At 39.9% G+C, this 20,290-nt stretch overlaps 1 protein-coding gene across 1 annotated transcript in view; it reads left to right on the top strand.

Annotated features, from left to right (window-relative positions):
- Positions 1 to 20,290, top strand: part of ARID5B (AT-rich interaction domain 5B) — a 175,173-nt gene that overhangs the window by 12,808 nt on the left and 142,075 nt on the right. The window contains exon 3 of the mRNA XM_004427094.3: positions 18,103 to 18,328. Coding sequence (XP_004427151.1) covers positions 18,103 to 18,328 — 226 coding nt within the window. The remainder of the gene's footprint in view (positions 1 to 18,102; positions 18,329 to 20,290) is intronic.

Here is a 20,290-nt window from a genome sequence, read left to right as displayed (position 1 = left end):
AGAAGGGAAAAGCCAGGGACCTACGACAGGACAGCCTGATCTTGTCCGGAAGGGCTGTGGAGGGCTTTTGGAAGAAATAACGTTTAAGCTCATGTCTAAAGAGATTCCAGGGTGAAGATTGGGAAGAGGTTTCTTGGCAAGATGTGGAGGTGGGAGCAGTCTCCCTGAAGGACAGTTTTTGGGCTGATCCTAATCTTGATGAATCCAGTAACAGGTTAGAGATGCCTACCAATGCTCCCTGGAGGCACCTATTTTTCTGGATATCATTGAGACACCTAGATAGCATCTTCAGAGCTGATTTATATTGTCTGGCTGTGGAGAAGGTTGAAAACAGGGGTCAGCAAACTAAAGCCTATGGGCCAAATCTGGCCTGCTGCCCATTTTGCAAATAAAGTTTTATTGGCACACAGCCATGCCCAGTTGTTTACAAATAGTCTCTGGCAGCTTTCACACTATAGTGGCCGAGTTAAGTGGTTGCAACAGAGACTGCATGACGCACAGAGCCTAACATATTTGCTATCTGGCCCTTTACAGAAAATGTTTGCCTGATTGCTGGTCTAAAATGATATTAATAAAGGTAATAATAAAACTAAATGCTGACAGCTTTGTATGTGCCTTTTCTTTACTCCTCAGAACGATAATACTATGAGGTAGATTCTAGTGTCATCCCCATTTTGCAGAAGGGTAATCTGAGAGGTTAGATAACTTGTCCAGGTTTCCAAATTCACTCATCAGGCAAATGACAGAGACTGAACAGGAACTCGAGCTGTCCTGATTCCCAAACACAGATGGCAGAAATGTTGTGCTGTCCTGCTGACAAGTAGAGGAAACAGGGGTGGTATCAGAAAAGGGGTGTAAAATTCACTGAAATTTTCCCCTGTGAAAGAAAACTGCACAACAGCCATATCCTTCTTTCAAGGTCCTATTCTAAAGCCACCTCCTCCAAGATGTCTTCCTCTGACTTCTAGGGGAGACGGGAACCTAGAGCAGAGGCACATGTGTAAATAGTCATGGGGCCAGGCAGGTAAGAGGAAGCGAAGTCAGACAGGTCTGGGAGACAATATGATGTTTGGGCGAACTGGGGAGCATGTGACTCGTTTGAATGTTGCTTCTCAGGTCCTGCCGATCATTACCGGGCAGGAGTGCCGTCCCGTATTGCTAGATCTTTCCATTTTTCCAGAGAAGTGCCAGAAATCCAGATTTTTGTGTGATTTTAGTTGGCCGTTCAATCCAATTTTTAAAAAACACTCTGTGGCCAAACAAAACATGTCTTTAGTCTAGATGTGGCCCATAGGCTGCCACCTTGCAATTTCTAGAACAAAGCTTTGGACTATTATAATTTTTAAAACTTTTCCGTGTTCGGCCCATTTTCTGTAAATAAAGCCAAAGGAACCTGTTGGTCCTAAAGGGGCAGCAAAGAAAGCAGTGGTGGCAGCCAGGTACACGGAGCTCTCACCATTCTCTCTGGCCAGAATCTGGAGTTCTGGAGTTCCAGAATCTGGAGGGACAGAAGGAATGGATGTGTGAGGAGAGCTGGGCTCTGTCCTGGGGCCACAGTTAGGCCTCAGGAAGGGTACAGGAATTGAGACGTGAAGAGAAAGAAGTGCGTGAGTGGGAAGGTGGCCTGTAGCCGTGCTGAAGGCATCCTGGAGAAGGCGAGCTTGTGAGCAGGCCCTTGAAAATACTAGGGCTTTCATGGGTGGAGATATTTGAATAATGAGGGTGAGACAGGGGGAAATCTAGGCAGAAGAAAAGCCGTAGGCAAATAGGAAGGAAGGACATATGGACCTTAACCAATACTGGATAAGGTCTGCATTTGGCAAGAGAGCAGGGGCCTAGTGGAAAATAAGGTAGACTGAGGCCAGACCTCAGGGAGTCTAGCAGACCAGATTAGGAAGATTGGACTTGAATCTGAAGGCAGTGTTGATTAATAATTTCACATGTGTGTTTTCTCTTTCTAGTTAGAATATAAACTCTAAGTCTTGAAGCTTGGTAGAACTGAATGTGAATATTTACTCTGCCAGTTAGTAGCTGCATGTCATCTTGGTCAACTTAATCTCTCTGGGGTCTCAGTTTCCTTATCTGTGAAATGGGTTAATCTTGCTGGGCTGCGAATATCAAATGTGAGTTATATGGGCTTAAAATACCGAACCATGGCCTGGCTTATCCCAGGCCTTTAGCAGATGCTAGTTATCCACCCTGCCCTTTCTGGTCAGGGACCAAATCCTAACTTTATTGTCCCAGTGAAGCCTGGGTGTTAGACTGTTAATAGCCCCTTAATAAGTAATTTATTGTTTGAGTCATTAGACAACTAACTATTGTTTGAAAAACAATAACTAAAGAAAACTATCCATTTAAATAAAGTTAAGCTTCCTGGTTCTCCCTCTGTCCCAAGAGACATTTCTTGTGTTTAACTTCAGAGTTTTTGATCCATGTTTGAGGTTTCCAGTCACTGTGAAGGGGACTCCCTCAAACCCATTCTTTTCTGTTCCATTTAGGTCTTAAAGGACCTTTAGGGGGCGTCTCTTCCATCAGCCACAACAGAATAAAATGAGATGAGAGAATGATGGAGTCAAGAGACAAAACCTGCATTCCAGATGTTCGCCCTCAGTCCGCCAAAGACAGTTCAAACCTGGTCCTTCCCAGGCTCCGCCCCTTTCATGATGCAACCTCCCAGAGACCTGGTGTTGATCTGCTGAATGTGCAGAACATTGAATTTATTTTAAATTCACCTTGCACTTTCTCACCATTTTTTAAAAGCCTTTCCTATTTCCTGTTCTTCAAGACATCCCTATTTTGAAAATTTGTTTCACCGCCTGCTTGTCTCCTCCTCCTCTTCCTCTTCTTTTGGTGGTGGTAGTAGGGAATGTATTCCAAACCAACTCCCTTAAGATGTGTACTGCCAGGTTCTTTTAAAAAGCAGAATGATCAGTAAAAGGATGTACAGGGATCCCCCAAATGGCTGGGGATCTTAGAAGAAGGATCTCCAAAATAGAGACTGCCTGCTGAGCCATTAAATCCTTTTGCTTTGGGTTAATCCCACAGTGTGTATCAGATTACTAGAACTCAGATGAAAACACTGCTGTAGTACTCAGTCTCCTCACCAAATTATTCCAAAATTTAGTGTCCATGGGTAATGAACACAAACAATAATTGAATTCTCTGTCATAAGTGAAATAATCTGTTCCATTCTATTTCTTGTGAATATTTTCCATAATAGTCTAATTGTGTTTTGTGCTCCTGGGGGCTGAATGTGTGTTCAGCAACAATGCATTGGGTTGTAAAATATGCATCCCCAACTATCTGGGCAGGCAAAAAGAAGGTTCTAGTGAAAAGGCTGAAGATGTTTTTCCTAATGCAAATTGCATGAATCACATAAAGTAGTGTCTTTTAAAATTATCCACAGGCTCTGTTGTTTTTTTTGTCTTTATAGTTATAAGTCCTGTTTCTCACTCCACATTTTTGATGTTACCAGATCAGTAATTCAATAGAAGCTAAGCAGGTGTTCAAGTCACTCGTGACCTCCAGAATTCGTTAAATGACCCGTCAAAGCAATGGAGTGAAAACAGTCTCAGCATGTCAGAATATTGAGATATCTCAGTTGTCTTAATTTTTTTGGGAGGGGGCCTTAATTTTTAAAAGCACTTTTCTGCCCCCCCCCCCCCCTTTCTCTTTTTGAGCAGAGAAGCCTTGCCTTGATCTTGGCCATGAGGATTGGGGTATTGTGTGTTTACTGGACCTGCAGATTATGCTTATAGGCAAAACACTTCTAACTGGTCAGCTGTGCCAAGGGCCTTTAAAAGATGACTCTTGAAAAGGTGGGAGGAGGAAAAGAGAGATGAGGCTTGGGATTCTTCTGTGGTAGCTAAGGACATAATATAATATTGCTCTTGAAAAATGTATCATTTCTATTTTTAAATGTAGGCCTTTTGACTGCAAACTCTTATTCAATTAAATTCAACCGATATTTATTCGTGTATACGAGGTGCTATGGAGGTGATAGAGATGGATAAGATCAGCCCCTCTCCTTCTAGTTGCTTAGAGGAGATAAAACATAAAGTTAGCCTTACTGGGTAAGATTATATTTTACTTTGCCCCTTCCATCCTGAAAGGTATGCTCATATTGCTAAATAGTATTCCTGGAAATTTCTATGGATAGCCAAAAAAGAAAAGATCTCTTGTATGTATAGGCAGTTGCTTCAGGATTAAGGCAGTTGTATAAAGCATTTTTCCATTGCCTTGTCAACTTCTTAGCAGAAATTAATCTAATTTCCAGGCATGGTTGAAACTGGTATTTAGGCACCTTGTTTCACAGGCTTAATTTCATTGTCAGGCAAAAATGTGTAAATGTATCCCATGTTAAAGATTAGTGTATTAGTTGTCTATTGTGTAACAAATTACCCCAAATTTTGTGTCTTAGAACAACATTTATTATTCACCGTTTCTGTGGGTCAGAAGTCTGGGTGGGGCTTTGCTGAGTGCCTCTGGCTCGGGGGTCTCTCAAAGCTGCAGTCAAGGTGCCTGCCCGGGCTGTAGTCATCTCAAAGCTCTGTTCAGGTAGAATCTACTTCCAAGCTCACTCACTTGCCTGTTGGCAGGCCTTAGGTCTTTGCGAGCTGTGAGACTGAAGGCCTTATTCCTCACTGGCAGTTGGCCTTGGTCTCTCTCATTTTCTTGCCATGCCACGTGGGCTTCTCCATTGGCCAGCTTTCAATATGGTAGCTGACTTTCCTTGCAGTGTGCAAGCGAGAAAGAAGCCACAGTCCTTTTGTAACCTAATCTCAGAAGTGACATCCCATCACTTTTGCCTAATTCTGTTTGTTAGAAGTGAGACATTATGTCCAGCCCATACTCAAGGGGAGGGGATTATACAAGGGCATGAATACAAGGGGTGGACATCGTTAGGGGCCATCTTAGAGGCTGCTCGCTACAGGCAGCAATGGAACCAATCACTTTAGTATAAAGCTAGTCTGATGAGGGTTGACTGATATTCTTCTCACCCTGTCTTGCTCTTTTTTTTTTTTCTCCTTTTGTTGTTGTTGTGCATTCTCCTTGGGTGGTTCCTTCCAAACACCTCCCCACTCTTCTGGGTATTTAATTATAGATGACGTCTGTAGTAGACAGCAGGGTGCTTTAATCTTTTAAAGATTTGTTAGTCTTTGAGCATGTCAACAAGCCACATTGGGTCTTTCTTAAACCTAATGTCTTGATCAGTGAATTTGAAGAGTTTTGCTAGAAAGGGCATTGTGTCTGTTGTGACGATGAGTCTGCAGTTAGAAAGGCAAAGAAGATCCTGTAACTGGTATAATTAAACAGGCTCCTTAATGCATAAGAAAATAGGTATGTTTCGTGCACAGTGGTTGAGGAGGGGCATTAAATCAGGTTGGCGTATGTCCATGTAAAGAAGACCTAAACATCCAGATGAAAGGGATTGTTGCCCCGGTTTGTGTTTCTAGTAAGTGTATCTGTTAGAGATGAGCATCTCCTAGCCAACCTTCAACCTTGTGCATATGTCAGGAAGCAGCTGGCCTTCCATCTTTTAAATTCTGTGGACATTAGTGACTCATGGGAAAACTCTTTCAGGGAGGATGCAACTTGGTTTTCAAAAAAATGCTGAAAACATACACATGAAGGCATTACAGGTTTGAGAAAAAGGTGGCATTAAGCAGATTCTGGTCAATTTTTAATAACAGAAATGGATTTATGGGGTAGCTTTCATGCTAACACTGCTGGAAACTTAGAGAACAGGAGCCTGGATTCAAATTTAGAAGCACACATCAGACAAAAGACATATGGATGGGGTATTTTGCTTGTTGTTTTCTTCTTTTTTTAACCTTGAATGTGACAATGCACCATGTTCTTCCCATACAGTGCCTTTGTATCCTGTTCCCTCTGCCTGCAGCGTCCTGTGCTCTTCTCCGGCCTCCCTTCCCTCTTACCCTTGCCACCTCCTTCTCTTTCTTAGGGTCTCAGCAGAGAGAGCTTCCCTGACCACTAATGTGAAATCATCCCCAGTTCCACCCCTGGTCTCCCGTTATTGCCTCTTCTGGTTCTTTTGCTTGAGATTTTGTTATTTATCTGGCTCTTCTGCCCCACTGCCCTCTCCCCCAACACGCACACACACACACACACACACACACTCATCACCACCACCACACCACACCACACACATGACTGTAGGCTCTAGGAAGGTGGGGATTTTTGTCTGTTTTATTACTGACTGTAACCCCAAAGCCTGACATATACTTAGTGCTCAATAAATAGTTATTGAATGAATGAAATCACTTATGACAGCTTCTCGTTCTATAAATCACATTTAGCTGAGGGCTATTGTTTACCGTCTGACCCTCTACCTCTCCCCGAGACTGGCATCCATGAGTCAGGGGCTTCTTCCCCAGCTGTTCCTAGTGCCTAACATAGTTCAGAGTAGAGGCTCAGAACATTGGGAATGCAAGAGTGAATGGATTCTCTGGCAAAGGACTAGAAAGAGAGTAACCTTCATTTCCTAGGCAGGGAACAGGAAGGCCTGGGCACTGTGCATTTCTGAAGGGGAGCACCGATGTCTTATTCGTCATTATCTCTCCATAGCTGGTACTCAGCTCAGTGCTCGGAACAGAACAGAATTAATACAGGTTGATTGGATTAGACTGCGTTGAGTTGGGGAAAAGCTAAAATAAAATCCCTCCTGACAATAACATTGGATGAAGCTCAGATTGTGAATGCTCCCTTAAAGGTGCTAAGGATGGCTCCTTCTGGATTCCCTTCTGCAACTGTTTCGTCAGAACACCCAGTAGCATTCATCCATCCATCCATCCATTCATTCATTCTTTAAGCTCCACCTGGGAGTGCACAGGATATTGGAAAGCGTGGAAGGCTACACAAGTTTCAGCCCTGCCTTCAAAAAGTTTACCTTGAGGAAAACTTGGGCTTTATTTTCTGGTTTATATAACCTCCCTGAGGTGGCAGCAGAGTTGGAATCAGGCAGTTGTAGTTGCTCGAGTCTGTCCTCTGTGTTGGCCTCCACGCCACAGTCTTTGAACAAGAGTAGAAAGGTCACCAACTGTGGCTGCAAATTGGCTCTTGCATTAATCCTGGCTTATTCAAAAACACTCAATATTTTTCCAAACTGAGTTTAGAGCTTTTGATTGAAGCCTGAATCATTTACTGTGGCAGAGCATATCACCAGTATAGGAAAAACTAGAACTTAAAAATACAAAGCCCCTTTTAGTAATCCAATATAGGATAATTACATTATTAAATAAAGCTGTGGGTCTCAAATTATTCCGCTGCCATTGTACATGTGAGGATAATAGTGTGAACTGTGCTAAGTGAACAGAGCAAAAAAATGTTTAACAAGAGGGAGCATGTCTAAATCATATGTTTATGTTTAAATAGAGGCTACACAAAACAGGAAGATTTACTTGGTTTCTACATTAAAGCATTCTAAATAGGCATACGGCTTTCAGTGATTCTCTGTGAAGACTGTTCTTCTTATTAACGACAGCAGTATATCAAGACTCCGTGCCAGATCACCAATAACCTTGAATGATTCAGATGGCTTCCACTGAGATTTTCACATACCAACAGGGGCAAAGAGTTTTCTTCTTCCTTTTAGGGTCTTTATGGAATATGGGCCCTGCTGAAATTGCATACCTGGATAGGGTGTCATGTGCCTGTAAAACTAGGTGAAAAAAGATCAGGAGATGTAAAAGTAATAGTTTGGAGTCATTTAGCATTTTGGAACATCTGGATTGGGTGGTGGTTGAGTTTGGGTTTTATTGTTATTGTTTTTGCTTTTCTAGAATGTTCTTATAGGTAACTCAACTGAGCTGTAACACTGGAATTGGGCTCATTTATCTTCTTTTGCTTATGTTTTAATGGCTAGAGCTAAGTATATGGGTGCCAAGCTAATTTTTATTAGGGCAACCCGAAAGTAGTTAAAAAAATAGACTGTGGAGTTAACACCCTATTCGTTTGGCCAAAGGAAGGGTGGGCAGGCTTGACCATTGGCATAAGGCATCTTCTGTACATGTCAAATGCTTTCCTGTTTAGAGAGGAAATGTCTAGGACGCTGGTATGCATTTTCTTGCTTTCTGTGTAAGTTGTTTTTAATTTTAGGGAAGAAAAAAGGTGCGTGCATGATAAGCCCAAAGGGAAAGAAATGGACCTAGGAATTAATGAGAAGATGTTCCTGGGGCTTTCTTTGGACATGGCCTCCTGGTCAGGGGAGCAGGTTGCAGCCTAACAGGTTTTAGATTAATGTGTATTAAAAATGTATTTAGGAACATAAAATATTTAGGATTTTTGAATTACTTGTTTGATACACAAACGCCTTTGGCTATACCATAAAGGATAGTCACATTACCTCTGACAATTCGCTCCTCAGAGTGGTCTTCTGTTTGCTCACCCCTTCTAATTGTGCCAGGATGGATTTCCAAAATTCATTGAGCCATAAGCTTCACGCAAATGTCTGGTGAGGGGGAGGGAAAAGGTTGGAAGAGAAGGGGCTGGCTTGGGAAATTGGAACCCACTACACTAATGAGCCTCCATGGCAAATCCATTTCATCATGTTAAGGGGGTCAAATTAACCCTTAGCACAGACTTGAGAGGATATCTTCATCACTCAGACAACAGAAAATTCTTCACATTTTTAACCAGCGCACTAATGGCGATTTCTGTAGTCTGGGGACAAAAACACAATACAAATTAAAAATTAAAATCCTTTTTGTTCCCACCCCCCTCAGGAAATTGGCAGGAGGTAGGGGAGGGTTCTGTTGTCCCAGGGTGGGAGTAGGGCAGAGTGTTACCACTGAAAGGGCTTAAGAGGCCGATTTCTTAGAAAGATGACGGTGCTCCCAAAGCTGGCTTCTGGTTCTACTTCAGTTTTCTCATCTCTAAAATGGGTCTAAGAACACTTTCCTCAGAGTCCTCAAAGGATTAGATAAAATGCTGTCTGTTAATTTCATAGATTAGTGTGTGGGTAAAGCAGAGCATCTGCAAGTTTTCCACTGCTGTATCCTTGAGGGCTGAGGAGAATGACTTGGAAGCCCAGACATTCTTCATTGCTTTCTGGCCCAACTTTCCCTTGGAGGTACCCAGCAGGAGCTACAAGGGTGTTATTGGTCCCAAAGAATTAAGAAGAGTTAGGAACACACACAGTGACTCACAGGGGACATGTGAATACCACTCACCCTTATTCCCTGATTTTCAGTTCAAGTGATATTACGTAATAATGGTAATAGCCATCATTTCTTAGATGCCTACTCTGTGTTGACCATTGTGCTATAACAACTTTAACATTCTAACTGCCCTGTGAGGTGGGTTCTTTGATCCTATTTTCTCCTTTCTTTTTAGATGAGACCTTGGCAACGTGATGTCATGTTCCAAGATTAACATGAAAATTCAACACGGTAGAGCTGCATTTGAACCTGGGTCCATCAGACTCAGAAGCCAGTGCTTTCTCAGCTACCCCTTAGTTTTGCCCAACATGGAACATCCAGAGATGGTGGACCATTAAAATAAGTATTTTTTGAATGCTTTAGGCCCAGCACAGTCCTTGGCTCTTTGAGAAGAACAAGAGAAATAGAAGTTGGGCATGAGCACTTGCCACTAAAAAGTCTCTATAATTGAGGTGTTTATTGTAGAAGACAGAATTATGCAATTCAGCATCAAATACTGATGCCTAACAAAGATTTAACATTATGTCACACGTAATCAGAACAGTAAGTCCCAGTTCAGGGACCAACTTAGGGATATCATTTTATTTTGCCTACTAAGGACATTAAAAAACGACTACTACCATCCATTGCCATCCTCATTTCAGAGGAAGAAAAGGATATTATGACACCAGACGAAAGGAGGAGAGAGAAAGTCTTAAATAGAAAGAGTGTGCAGGGGGGCCCATCCAGATCAATGCTAGTCCCTTTGTAAAACCCTCCCTGGACTATCATTACTCAAGTATTGTATCTATTACCTGTTTGATCCTAACTGATACAAGGATAGTGATTGAAATCTAGCAAATTTAGCTTCATGAAACGCTCACTGTGTTGTCTTCATTTTATGCTGGCCAGTGCAAGCTTCATCTTGTCAACCCACGTTACCATTCTGTCTTGCCTGACCTTCTTGGACCTCTGATTGGCAACTACATGCCTATAGAGTGAAACCTTTTTACTCACTCTGTATGTGTCCTGTTAGCAGAGCATGCTAATGTTTAACAAGCAGTATAACAGGGGCAAATGGTGAGGTGCCTTGAATTGCAGTGTGTCTGAGGGAGGCTTGAAAGCAAGGGAGTGGCCAACCCAGCCAGGCCCAATGGTGGTACTTTCTTTCCCTTGCCTGAGTCCATTGGGACACACCTTAGGTACACATGCCTGACACGAATGGTTAAAGCACAAGTTGATGTGGTTGCTGCTGGTCTTTATAAAATTGGACACAACAGTTTTCATTTTTAGTTTCTATCTTGATGAAAATTTCCCACTCCTGTGGAACCAGTTGGACTATTGTTTTGGTTCCACAATTTATTTGGGTAACATCACCTACTGATGTGTTTTGTATTCCCAACTTTCAGCGTATTTCAGCTGCTACAACAAGTATTTTAAAAATCTAGGATATTCGAGGCGCTGGCCTGGTGGCGTAATGGTTAAGTTCATGTGCTCCATTTCAGTGGCCTGGACCACGGACCTACACACCGGTCATCAAGCCATGCTGTGACAGCATCCCACATACAGAATAGAGGAAGACTGGCATGGATGTTGACTCAGGGACAATCTTCCTCAAGTAAAAAGAGGAAGATTGGCAACAGATGTTAGCTCAGGACCAATCTTCCTCACCAAAAAGAAAAAAAATATATATTTGGGGAAGATTGAGATGAATATGCTATTTTCCTGTTCTCATTCCATCCTCTCCCTTTCAACTCCTCTGATATTACACTTATGTGTTTACTGTCCTTTAGACTCTGTTAACATAGCTGAATATAGCTCTCCCTAGCAATGATCTGTCATTGGGGACCACGTGGTATTACAGGGAAGGTTCCATTCATGTTCTCTCTCCTGGGGAATGATATATTAGTAGAAATACAGGTTCAGCTATGGGTAATAGAGACTCAGAATTAAAGTTGCTTAAATAAGTTGGAAGTTCAAAATCTCTTTTGTGTCACAGCCTAGAGGTGGGTGGTTCAGGGCTAGTGTAGTGGCTCTGCTCTGTGAGGTCATCTAGGGACCTTCTATATTTTTCTCCTGAGAAATTTGCCCTCATTTATATGGTCCAAAGGCATACGCATTCCCTTTGAGGGTATGACCTGGAAATTGCACACATCACTAATACTCATATCCCGTTGGTCAGAACTTGGTCACGTGGCTGCATCTGGCTGTAAGGGAAGCAGAAAAATGGTGCCTTTATTCTGTGCCCAGCAAATTAACAGTTTATTATCAAAGAAGAAAGGAAGAATAGATATGGGGAAAAGTTAGCCACAGTTGGGGGGTGTGGAATTCCCCTTGTGTCAACTAAGATCTTTTCTTACACATAAGCCAAATGGACTGTGCAGTTCCACTGAGCTTGAGTTGACTCTGAGACATCTAAATTGACAACGAGGAACTGGAATCGAGATTAATTTTTGGAATCAAACTGTAGAATGTAGTCATGGGCTTAGAGGTGCACATTACAATGCCCATAGAGAATGATTTCTTCAATAGTGATATGCAGAAAAAGAAGACCTGGATCCAGACTGCATCTAAGGGTATATGTTTCCTACATTTTCCCAGTAGGGAAATGGAATAAGCAAGAAGAGAAATTGAACAAAGCAAAGAAATGTAGAGGCGGCAGGTGTTTTTCATGCGTGCGTTGTGTGTCTGCACATCTTATGAGCAGAGCCACTGACTGCCTTTGTTCTGGACTGTCTTTTCAAGGATGTTTATATAGTGAACAGCCTTGGGGGAGAGAGCCTGTGTCTTCCTCCAGAACAAAGGGCAGGCATGCTTACTGACCAGTATTAACAGTTTGGGTTCCTATGTTCAGGGTCCTTCTCCTGTAAGGCACCCCACTGTATGTACAGGTATCATCTGGCGCTCTTTGCATCTCCTTTTGGGAATTGGGAATTAAAGAACCAACACAAATGTGTTGGTTGTGACCACAACTATTGCTGTGAGCAATAAACTCTCCTTTGTCTGTGACCAGAGAGGTCTAGTGTCCTCTGCCAGGATCCATGAAACTGTGGCAGGCTAGCTTGTAAGTTTGCACGTAGAGTAAAATCTCAGACCCTTCACAGTTCTTAACAAGAGGGAGAGTTTCAAGTCAAAGATAGGGTTGTTCATTGTCAAATGTTACTAAGAGATCAAGGAAAATGAAGGATAAGAAAGGCCTTGGTTTGGTGATCTAATACAGTGTTTCTCAAAATTTTGGGACTCAAGACTCTTTACACTCAAATACTGAGGACCCCAAAGAGCTTTTGTTTATGTGGGTTACATCTATTGATATTTACTGTATTAGAAATTAAAACTGAGAAATAATTTTAAATACTTAATTCATTTAAAAATAATATGACATCCATATGCAAAAAAATGAATGTCAAGCTGACCCTCACACCTCATACAAAATTAAGTCAAAGTGGATTATACTCCTAAATGTAAAATTATAATACTTTCAGAAGAAAACCTAAAAGAAATTCTTTGTGCCCTGGGATTAGGCAAAGAGTTCATAGATATAACAGCAAAACCACAATCCATAAAAGAAAAGGAAACTGACTAGTTAGACTTAATCGAAATTTAAAACTTTTACTCTGTAAAAGACACTGTATTAGAATGAAAAGCCACGCTACAGAATGGGAGAAAATATTTTTAAACCACGTATCTGACAAAAGACTTGTATCCAGAAGGTACAAGAATTCTCAAAACTCAACAGTAAGAAAACAGACAACTCAATTTTAAAAAGGGGCAAAAGACTTACACACTTCACCAAAAAGGATATACGGATGGCAAATTAGCACCTGAAAAGATGTTCGACATCATTAATCATTAGGGAAATGAAAATTAAAAACATGATGAGAAACCACCACATATATGTTAGAATAGCAATAATAAATTAATTAACAGTGACAGTATCAAGTGCTGGCGAGGATGAGAAACAACTAGAACTCTCATCCATTGCTGGTGGGAATGCAGAATGGTACAGCCACTCTGGAAAACAGTTGGGCAGTTCTACAAAATTAGGTATGTATATACCATATGATGCAGCAATCTCTCTCCTAGATATTTACTCTAGAGAATTGAAAATGTATGTTCACATAAAAATCTGTATGTGAGTGTTTATAGCAGCTCTATTTGTAATCACCAAAATTGGAAACAATCCAGTGTCCCTCACCGGGTGAATGGGTAAACAAACTTCGTGATACGTCCATACCATGGGATACTACTCAGCAGTAAAAAGGAACAAGCTATGGATACAGGCAGCAATACGGATGGATCTCAAAGGCATTATGTTGAGTGAAAGAAGCAGTCGCAAAAGATTTCATACTGTATGATTCCATTTATATGACATTTTGGAAAAGAAAAAACTATAGCAAGAACAGATCAGTGGTTGCCATGTGTTAAAACTCATAAAACTCTACTCCAAAAAAGGAAACATTACTGTAAGTTAATTTTAAAAATAAAATAAAAATAGCAATATAAACCCATTATGTAAATGTAACACATTTTGATGAAAATTAACCATATTTTCAAAAGCAAAAAATTAGTAAAAACAGTGACATTGTTTTACATTTTTGTAAATCTCTTTATAGCCTAGCTTAATAGTGACAGCTGGATTCTCATATCTGCTTCTGCATTTACTCTTTCGCCATATCATATACGATATAGAATCTGGAAAACCCCACTGTACACACTTGAAAGAGAATAAGAGTGAAAAAAGCAAATGTCTTATTATGATCATTATTTTGACTCTGTGGACCGCCTGAAATATTCTCAGGGGTTCCCCAGGGTTCCTGGACCACACTTTGAGAAGCACTGATACAACACACTGTCCCAAATTTTAGACATTTTCATAGCATCTTGACTTATTTTTTTGCCATACCCACACATCCCCTGTGTTTACTTAATGGCTTTGTTCAAATTGACCCATTTTTAAACTTAAGTTTATTTAAAGAGGAAAGTTTCTATATTTTATATAAATGGAAAACCAGTACCACTTTCCCAAAAATGGAAGTGACCACAAAAATAAATAAGCAATGAGTAACTTATATTTAAAAAAAAAAAAAAAAGTTTACCCATAAACTCATCTCTTCATGGCACATTTTGTTTTTTTTTTTTGTTTTTTTGTTTTTTTTTTTTTGTGAGGGAGATCAGCCCTGAGCTAACATCCATGCTAATCCTCCTCTTTTTGGTGAGGAAGACTGGCTCTGAGCTAACATCTATTGCCAATCATCCTCCTTTTTTTTCCTTCCCCAAAGCCCCAGTAGATAGTTGTAAGTCATAGTTGCACATCCTTCTAGTTGCTGTATGTGGCACGCGGCCTCAGCATGGCCGGAGAAGCGGTGCGTCTGTGCGCGCCCGGGATCCGAACCCGGGCCGCCAGTAGCGGAGCGCGTGCACTTAACCGCTAAGCCACCGGGCTGGCCCATGCACACTTTGGAAAACACCAATGCAGAGGAGCAATGACCATGATAATGATAGCTAACTCTGACATAGCACTTCATTTATGTTAACCCCTTTAATCCTTGCGATTACCATGAGAGGTAGATAGTACTATTGATAATGCTATTATCTTTTTTTTTAAACATATGTTAAAAAACAATTGAAGCATAGGGAGGTTAAAGAAGTTGTCCAGTGTTCCACAGCAAGTAAATTGCAGGGCTGGGATTGGAACCCAGGCAGTCTGGCTCCAGAGTCCAGGATGAATGCTGTGTTGACAGACAGGAAACATGGATTCTTGTCCAAGTTATATCAGAAGTCAGCACTGGGACATATCACTGAGCCTCACTCTCCTCATCATCATAATGAGAGAGGTGGACTAAATCAGGGCTTGCAAGTTTAAATGTTGGGTGCCTGCCCAAGGGGCCAGGCAGGTAAGGGAAAAGTGGACTGAAAGTAAGGCTATAGGGAGTGGTGGAGACAATGGTAAACTAGAGGTCTTGCATCTTATCTAAAGAAAGTAACTGTTCCTCAGTTTCGACTGTTTTTTGTTTTTTTTTTTGCCAGATACCCCTTTTATTTTATAAGAGAAGACAGAAGTCTGGACACTTTTTTAAATAAAATTTGTCAATTTTTAGAACACTTGGAGAGGCCAGCCATACACATGGGCTGACGGATTTATGACTTCTTGACTAGATGATCTCTTCTGACTTAGAGGATTCCATGATTGAATAAGCTCTTTTTATACAGTGGTAGAAACAAAATCCAAATTACAGAAATAGGCAGTTTAAAACAATGATGAAAGGGGATATGGACTTAGAAAGTGTCTCAACGCAGCCTACATAAATATTGATTAGGAGCCTGGTGAATTGAAAAGCCAAGGTACATTAATAGAATAACAAAGTGTTTTTCTTTGTGTTCCTTTTGTGTTGTATTAGAGTAAATCAGCAGTATTTATCCAGTGCTAATTCTCAGTTTGCAAAGAGCTAATGTAATCATGAGATGAAGCTTATTGAAATTCTTTTCTTAGACATAGAGACTTGCCGGAGGATGGTAAGTATTAGGAACTTTACTCAGCACTTGCTCAGAATAGTAAATAACGAACATGTGATTTATGGCATTGTGTGTACAAAGTAATGTTTCCTGAGACATTTTCTATATATATGTTGGCTGTTTTGTTTTTCGGGTTGGTTTGTTGTTTCCCCCTCCTCCGCTTATCAGATTTCCCTCTAAATCCTGGCATTTGACAATGTTGCAGGGCCAGTTTCTCTGTGAATCCACAGTGAAACACTCTGGTGGTTTCACAATTAATCCAAACGTAGGTTTATGGCTTGTGCATGTTTATGTGAATTCCTGTATTTGTTTTTATGTATTGTGGATATATTCAGAAGGTCTGTCTCAGAGAGAGAGAAAAGGAGGGAGGACAAAATCTATAGACTGAATCTTGAAAGATGGATTTATTCATCAATGACATCATCAGGATTGTATTTTCTCTGGGTTAATAAACTGTTTGGCGGGTGTTGTAAGCCAGCCAGAGCTAGTCATGCCATTTCTTGGAAAAGATCTGAAGCAACTGGTAATTGAAATGATAATCGTTTGATCATAGTTAGAGCTATTGAAAATAACACTCATCTCCAAACTCGTCTCTTCTAGGGAACCATATTTGGTAAAATTATTGCCAAATTCCATCTTTGCTAATGTTGAGACTTATTTACCATAATACTTAATTATTTTCCAGGATATTGTAAACTTGATTTCTGGTGTGCCCTGTCTAGAAGCTGTTCCCATATGCTTTGAAACAATACCCAGCCTGAATTTTTATTCTGACATTTAATAATCACCATGTAATAGCTATAAAATGCATGACAACTACAGATCTTTTATTTCAAGAGGATGGTGTAGTGAATCTGAGTGAAGTCATCCGTTGAAATAGTACTTTGTAATATGCCCCGTTGTTTATAAAGTATTGAAATTTTTTTCTTGAGCAGAGGATAAAAACAGTTTCTCCTTTGTCTCCAGTTTAGTGGAAGTTCATATTTAATTGTGATAAGAGAAAGGATTCCATTACAAAAGTTTCACTTTTTATTTTTGATAGAGTATTTGTTATTTTGCTGCTGCCTAACAAACTTCCTTCTCAGAAGCAGCTTGGAACTGGATGAGGAAAAGTGAAATTTTAGACCCTACCTTTTAAAAAAACATTTTTAAAAACTAAATCCAGGGCTTCTTATTGTGTGACACTTATCTTAATAAACCCTTTTTTGTTTGCTTTGGAGTAGTGTATGCAGTACTGTGTGTGAGAGAGAGAGAGAGAGTGTGTGTGTGTGTGTGTGTAGGTGGGGGAGAAGGAGGAAAGAGTCATGTTTAACAGCAAAATTAGCCAAAATCACTTGTGAATTCCTTTTGTTTAATAGCTTTGAGACATCTTCCTGTTGTTGTTTGTCAAAAATATTTCTAAGATTTTGTAAGCTTAGGGGTTTTCACAGCTAAACTTTCTTCAGAAATGTGAAGTAAAAGAAATGAAAGAAGTCAGTTCAAGTTGAAATGTCAAATGCTTCAAGTAATTTAACTTAAAACCCAGTGAGATGATCTTCTTAAGCCTTTTCCAAAGACTCTTCGGGTAAGAGAGGCCCTCCTTTGCTCCATGTATGGATATCTACTAAATATCTTGCTGGATTAGTTCTGAGTCAGAAAAGTTGGTTGTTTCCTGGAAGCAATTAGAGATGCTTAAAATTCAAATTTATGATCCATAGGAGAAACTGAAGTTTCAACTGCTTTGCTTAGATTCAAAGGCTTTCTCCTCACTCGCCCTCTTGCCTCTTACCCCATATGTATTAAAAGAAAAAAATCAGTTCATTTCTCAGCTTACAAAGTTTTTAAGAAACATGAGAATGTGTAAGTTTCTTTCAGTGGGAAGCACATAACATTTATGAAGTATTTCTTTTGGGATTGCATCACAGTTTTATTTAATTTTAGGACAAAAGTTAAATTCAATATTTGTGTATAAGCCAAGGGAAAATGTACCATAAACATAGGAATTTTGGGGTGAGTCAGAGTTCCAAGAATCCGAGATTTACTTAGACCATTTATATAAAGACAGACTAACCATTAGTCATCTAGTTCTCACTTTTTATTTTTGCAATTAATTGCACCTAAAAATTAGCTTTCATCCAAGTAGTCAGATAGGTAGAGTGGGTCTTGGCAACTAGCATTAAAAATGGCTATTAGAATTACTGCTGAATTTTTGGACACTTTCTAGTCATATACGAAATATAGCCTATAAATTATTCCTCAACTAGACAACTAGCAGTGAAAAGCAATTGAAATGAAGTGAGTTATTGAAGATTCTCTGTCACTAAAAACTCATTGTCTGCTTGCATAAGGCTAAACCACTCAAATGATATTTCAGACAGGCTTGTTGAAAATTTATCATTTACCTCGGAACCACGAGTAATATTTTTTGTTCTTTCCTAACCACTTCTTGTAGGATGAAGTCATTGCTGTTTCCGAAAAGGTGATTGTGAAGCTTGAAGACCTGGTCAAGTGGGTACATTCTGATTTCTCCAAGTGGAGATGTGGCCTCCAAGCTGGGTCAGTGAGAACAGAGGCGTTGGGAAGGAATGGACAGAAGGAAGCTCTGCTGAAGTACAGACAGTCAACCCTAAACAGTGGACTCAACTTCAAAGATGTTCTCAAGGAAAAGGCTGACCTTGGTAAATATAATTTGTACTTCTAAATCTAATGTGTGGATGTATACAGTAACTTACTTTTTTTGTTGTAGATTTTTCTGGAAACCCTGTCATGTATATATCATTTCTTTAACCTCAGTGGAACCTGGGAATGTGGATGGACAGATGACTGAGTGGGTAAAGGATGGATATTACCTATTGGATCACAGGGCCTCCTATGTGCGGAGCCCTGTGCTAGAAACTGGGTGATATAACATGTGGCCTTAAGCAGCTTCCAGTTGGTGTCAAGGCATAAGACTTAATTAGGGCACCTAAAATTGAATAGATAAAGAGGTTAAATATTTGGTCTAAGCATACAGTATGACATCTATTAACACCAGGTCAGAATTTTATGTTCTACATTGTATGGAAAGCAAAGTGAGGAAGAGAGATGAGTTACTTAATGTGGAGCAGGAGAGCAATGTCAAAGCCGGGGAACCGCTGGTTGGGAACTCATGGCATAGGTTTCCCTGAGCTTTTGGCATTTAGTGATCAGCATCAACCGTATATTTTTTTCTTTCCTTCCTTTCCCTCTTCCATTTTAAGTTTAAAGGAGAACTTGGGATTTGGGGTATTCTGATTAGTGTTTGAATCCTGACTCTGCTGCTTACTCAACAGTATGGCCTTGGGCAAATAATTTAACCTCCAAGCCTCAGTTTCCCCGTCCGAAAAATATGGGAACTTTACAGGGTCACTGTGAGATGTAAGATATAAAGGGTCTAGCACAGTGTTTGGTGGATATGAGGGGCTTTATAATTAATTCTATTGCTTTTCCTTAAGACTTTCTTCTCCAGTGACTTTTTGTGTCCTTTCCTTGTTTTTCTCCTGTTGGTATCTCCCTGTGGTGTTCACTGACTTACTCTCCTAGCATTGCTCAAGACCAGAGTTGTTGACCTCTGATTTAGACTCGTTATTTCCTCTTTAGACAAAGAGGAACTTCACTTTTAACATATGAAGGCATCTTTTTCTTTCATTCTAGCACAATGCTGATTTTCGTAGCCCTATTTTATGCCTTAATGTGACAACTTCCTGTTTTTTTTTAACCTAGAATTTAACTATTATAATAAACCTAGATTATTTATTTTAATTGGCATAAAGAGACTGAATAACACCAGTAACTGGCGGTGTCTTTCATGTAATTCTGGTTTGTGATGAGCTGTGTTGTGCTTTGGGAATAGCACTCGTGTTTTCTTGCAGTTTGAGTTTAACGATCAACAGCTTCCTGGCATCTTTTGGTAGATGTCAGACGATAATATTTTGGACATGGCAGCCTGATTGTCATGTGCACATTTAGAGACAATTATTAATCTAGTGGTTTTCCTTTTAAAGCCAAACATTTCTTTTTACTAATCTTCCTGTGTATGCTGTTACACCCCCCCAATTTTGTGAACACACAATGACTAGTCTTCTGACGTGTGATAATGCTGAATAATACATCTGTTGTGTTACTTTCCAAATACATGATCTAAATTGTATTGCTATTGTCTTATGTTTTCCTTAACATTAAACCCTTTCTTTCTTTTGTTTGTTTGATTTTTTTTTTAGTTCTGGAATATACTGTTACTAATAAAAAACTAAACAGGAAACCCACGGGGGACAAAAGGATGTCTAGATGGTTAAGCTTGATGTCACACATATAAACAAGAGTATTTATAGCAGAGTTGTTTTGTGTTTAAAATTGATAGTTTATTAATGAATATAAAAAGACACCCAATCTTTTAATTCTATCAAAAGATTTAGAGGTTTTGATCTTCCTGAATTCTAAAAAATGTTCGTAATCTACCTTTTTAATAATTGATTCCAGAAGAAATTAGTTTATAGTGAATATTCAAAGTACTTAGTGGTTTTAAAATCTAGTTGTTCATTAGACTCACTTAGGGGAATTTTTAAAATAATACTGATTAGTGAGCCCAGCTTCTCCAGGTTCTTCAAGTAGAAGAACTGAGG

The sequence above is a fragment of the Ceratotherium simum genome, chromosome 6, assembly GCF_057802395.1.
Source record: "Ceratotherium simum simum isolate JZ-2026a chromosome 6, ASM5780239v1, whole genome shotgun sequence".
Classification (NCBI taxonomy): Eukaryota; Metazoa; Chordata; class Mammalia; order Perissodactyla; family Rhinocerotidae; genus Ceratotherium; species Ceratotherium simum.
The sequence above is the reverse complement of the archived record's forward strand: the minus strand, read 5'-3'. Positions and strand labels throughout refer to the sequence as shown.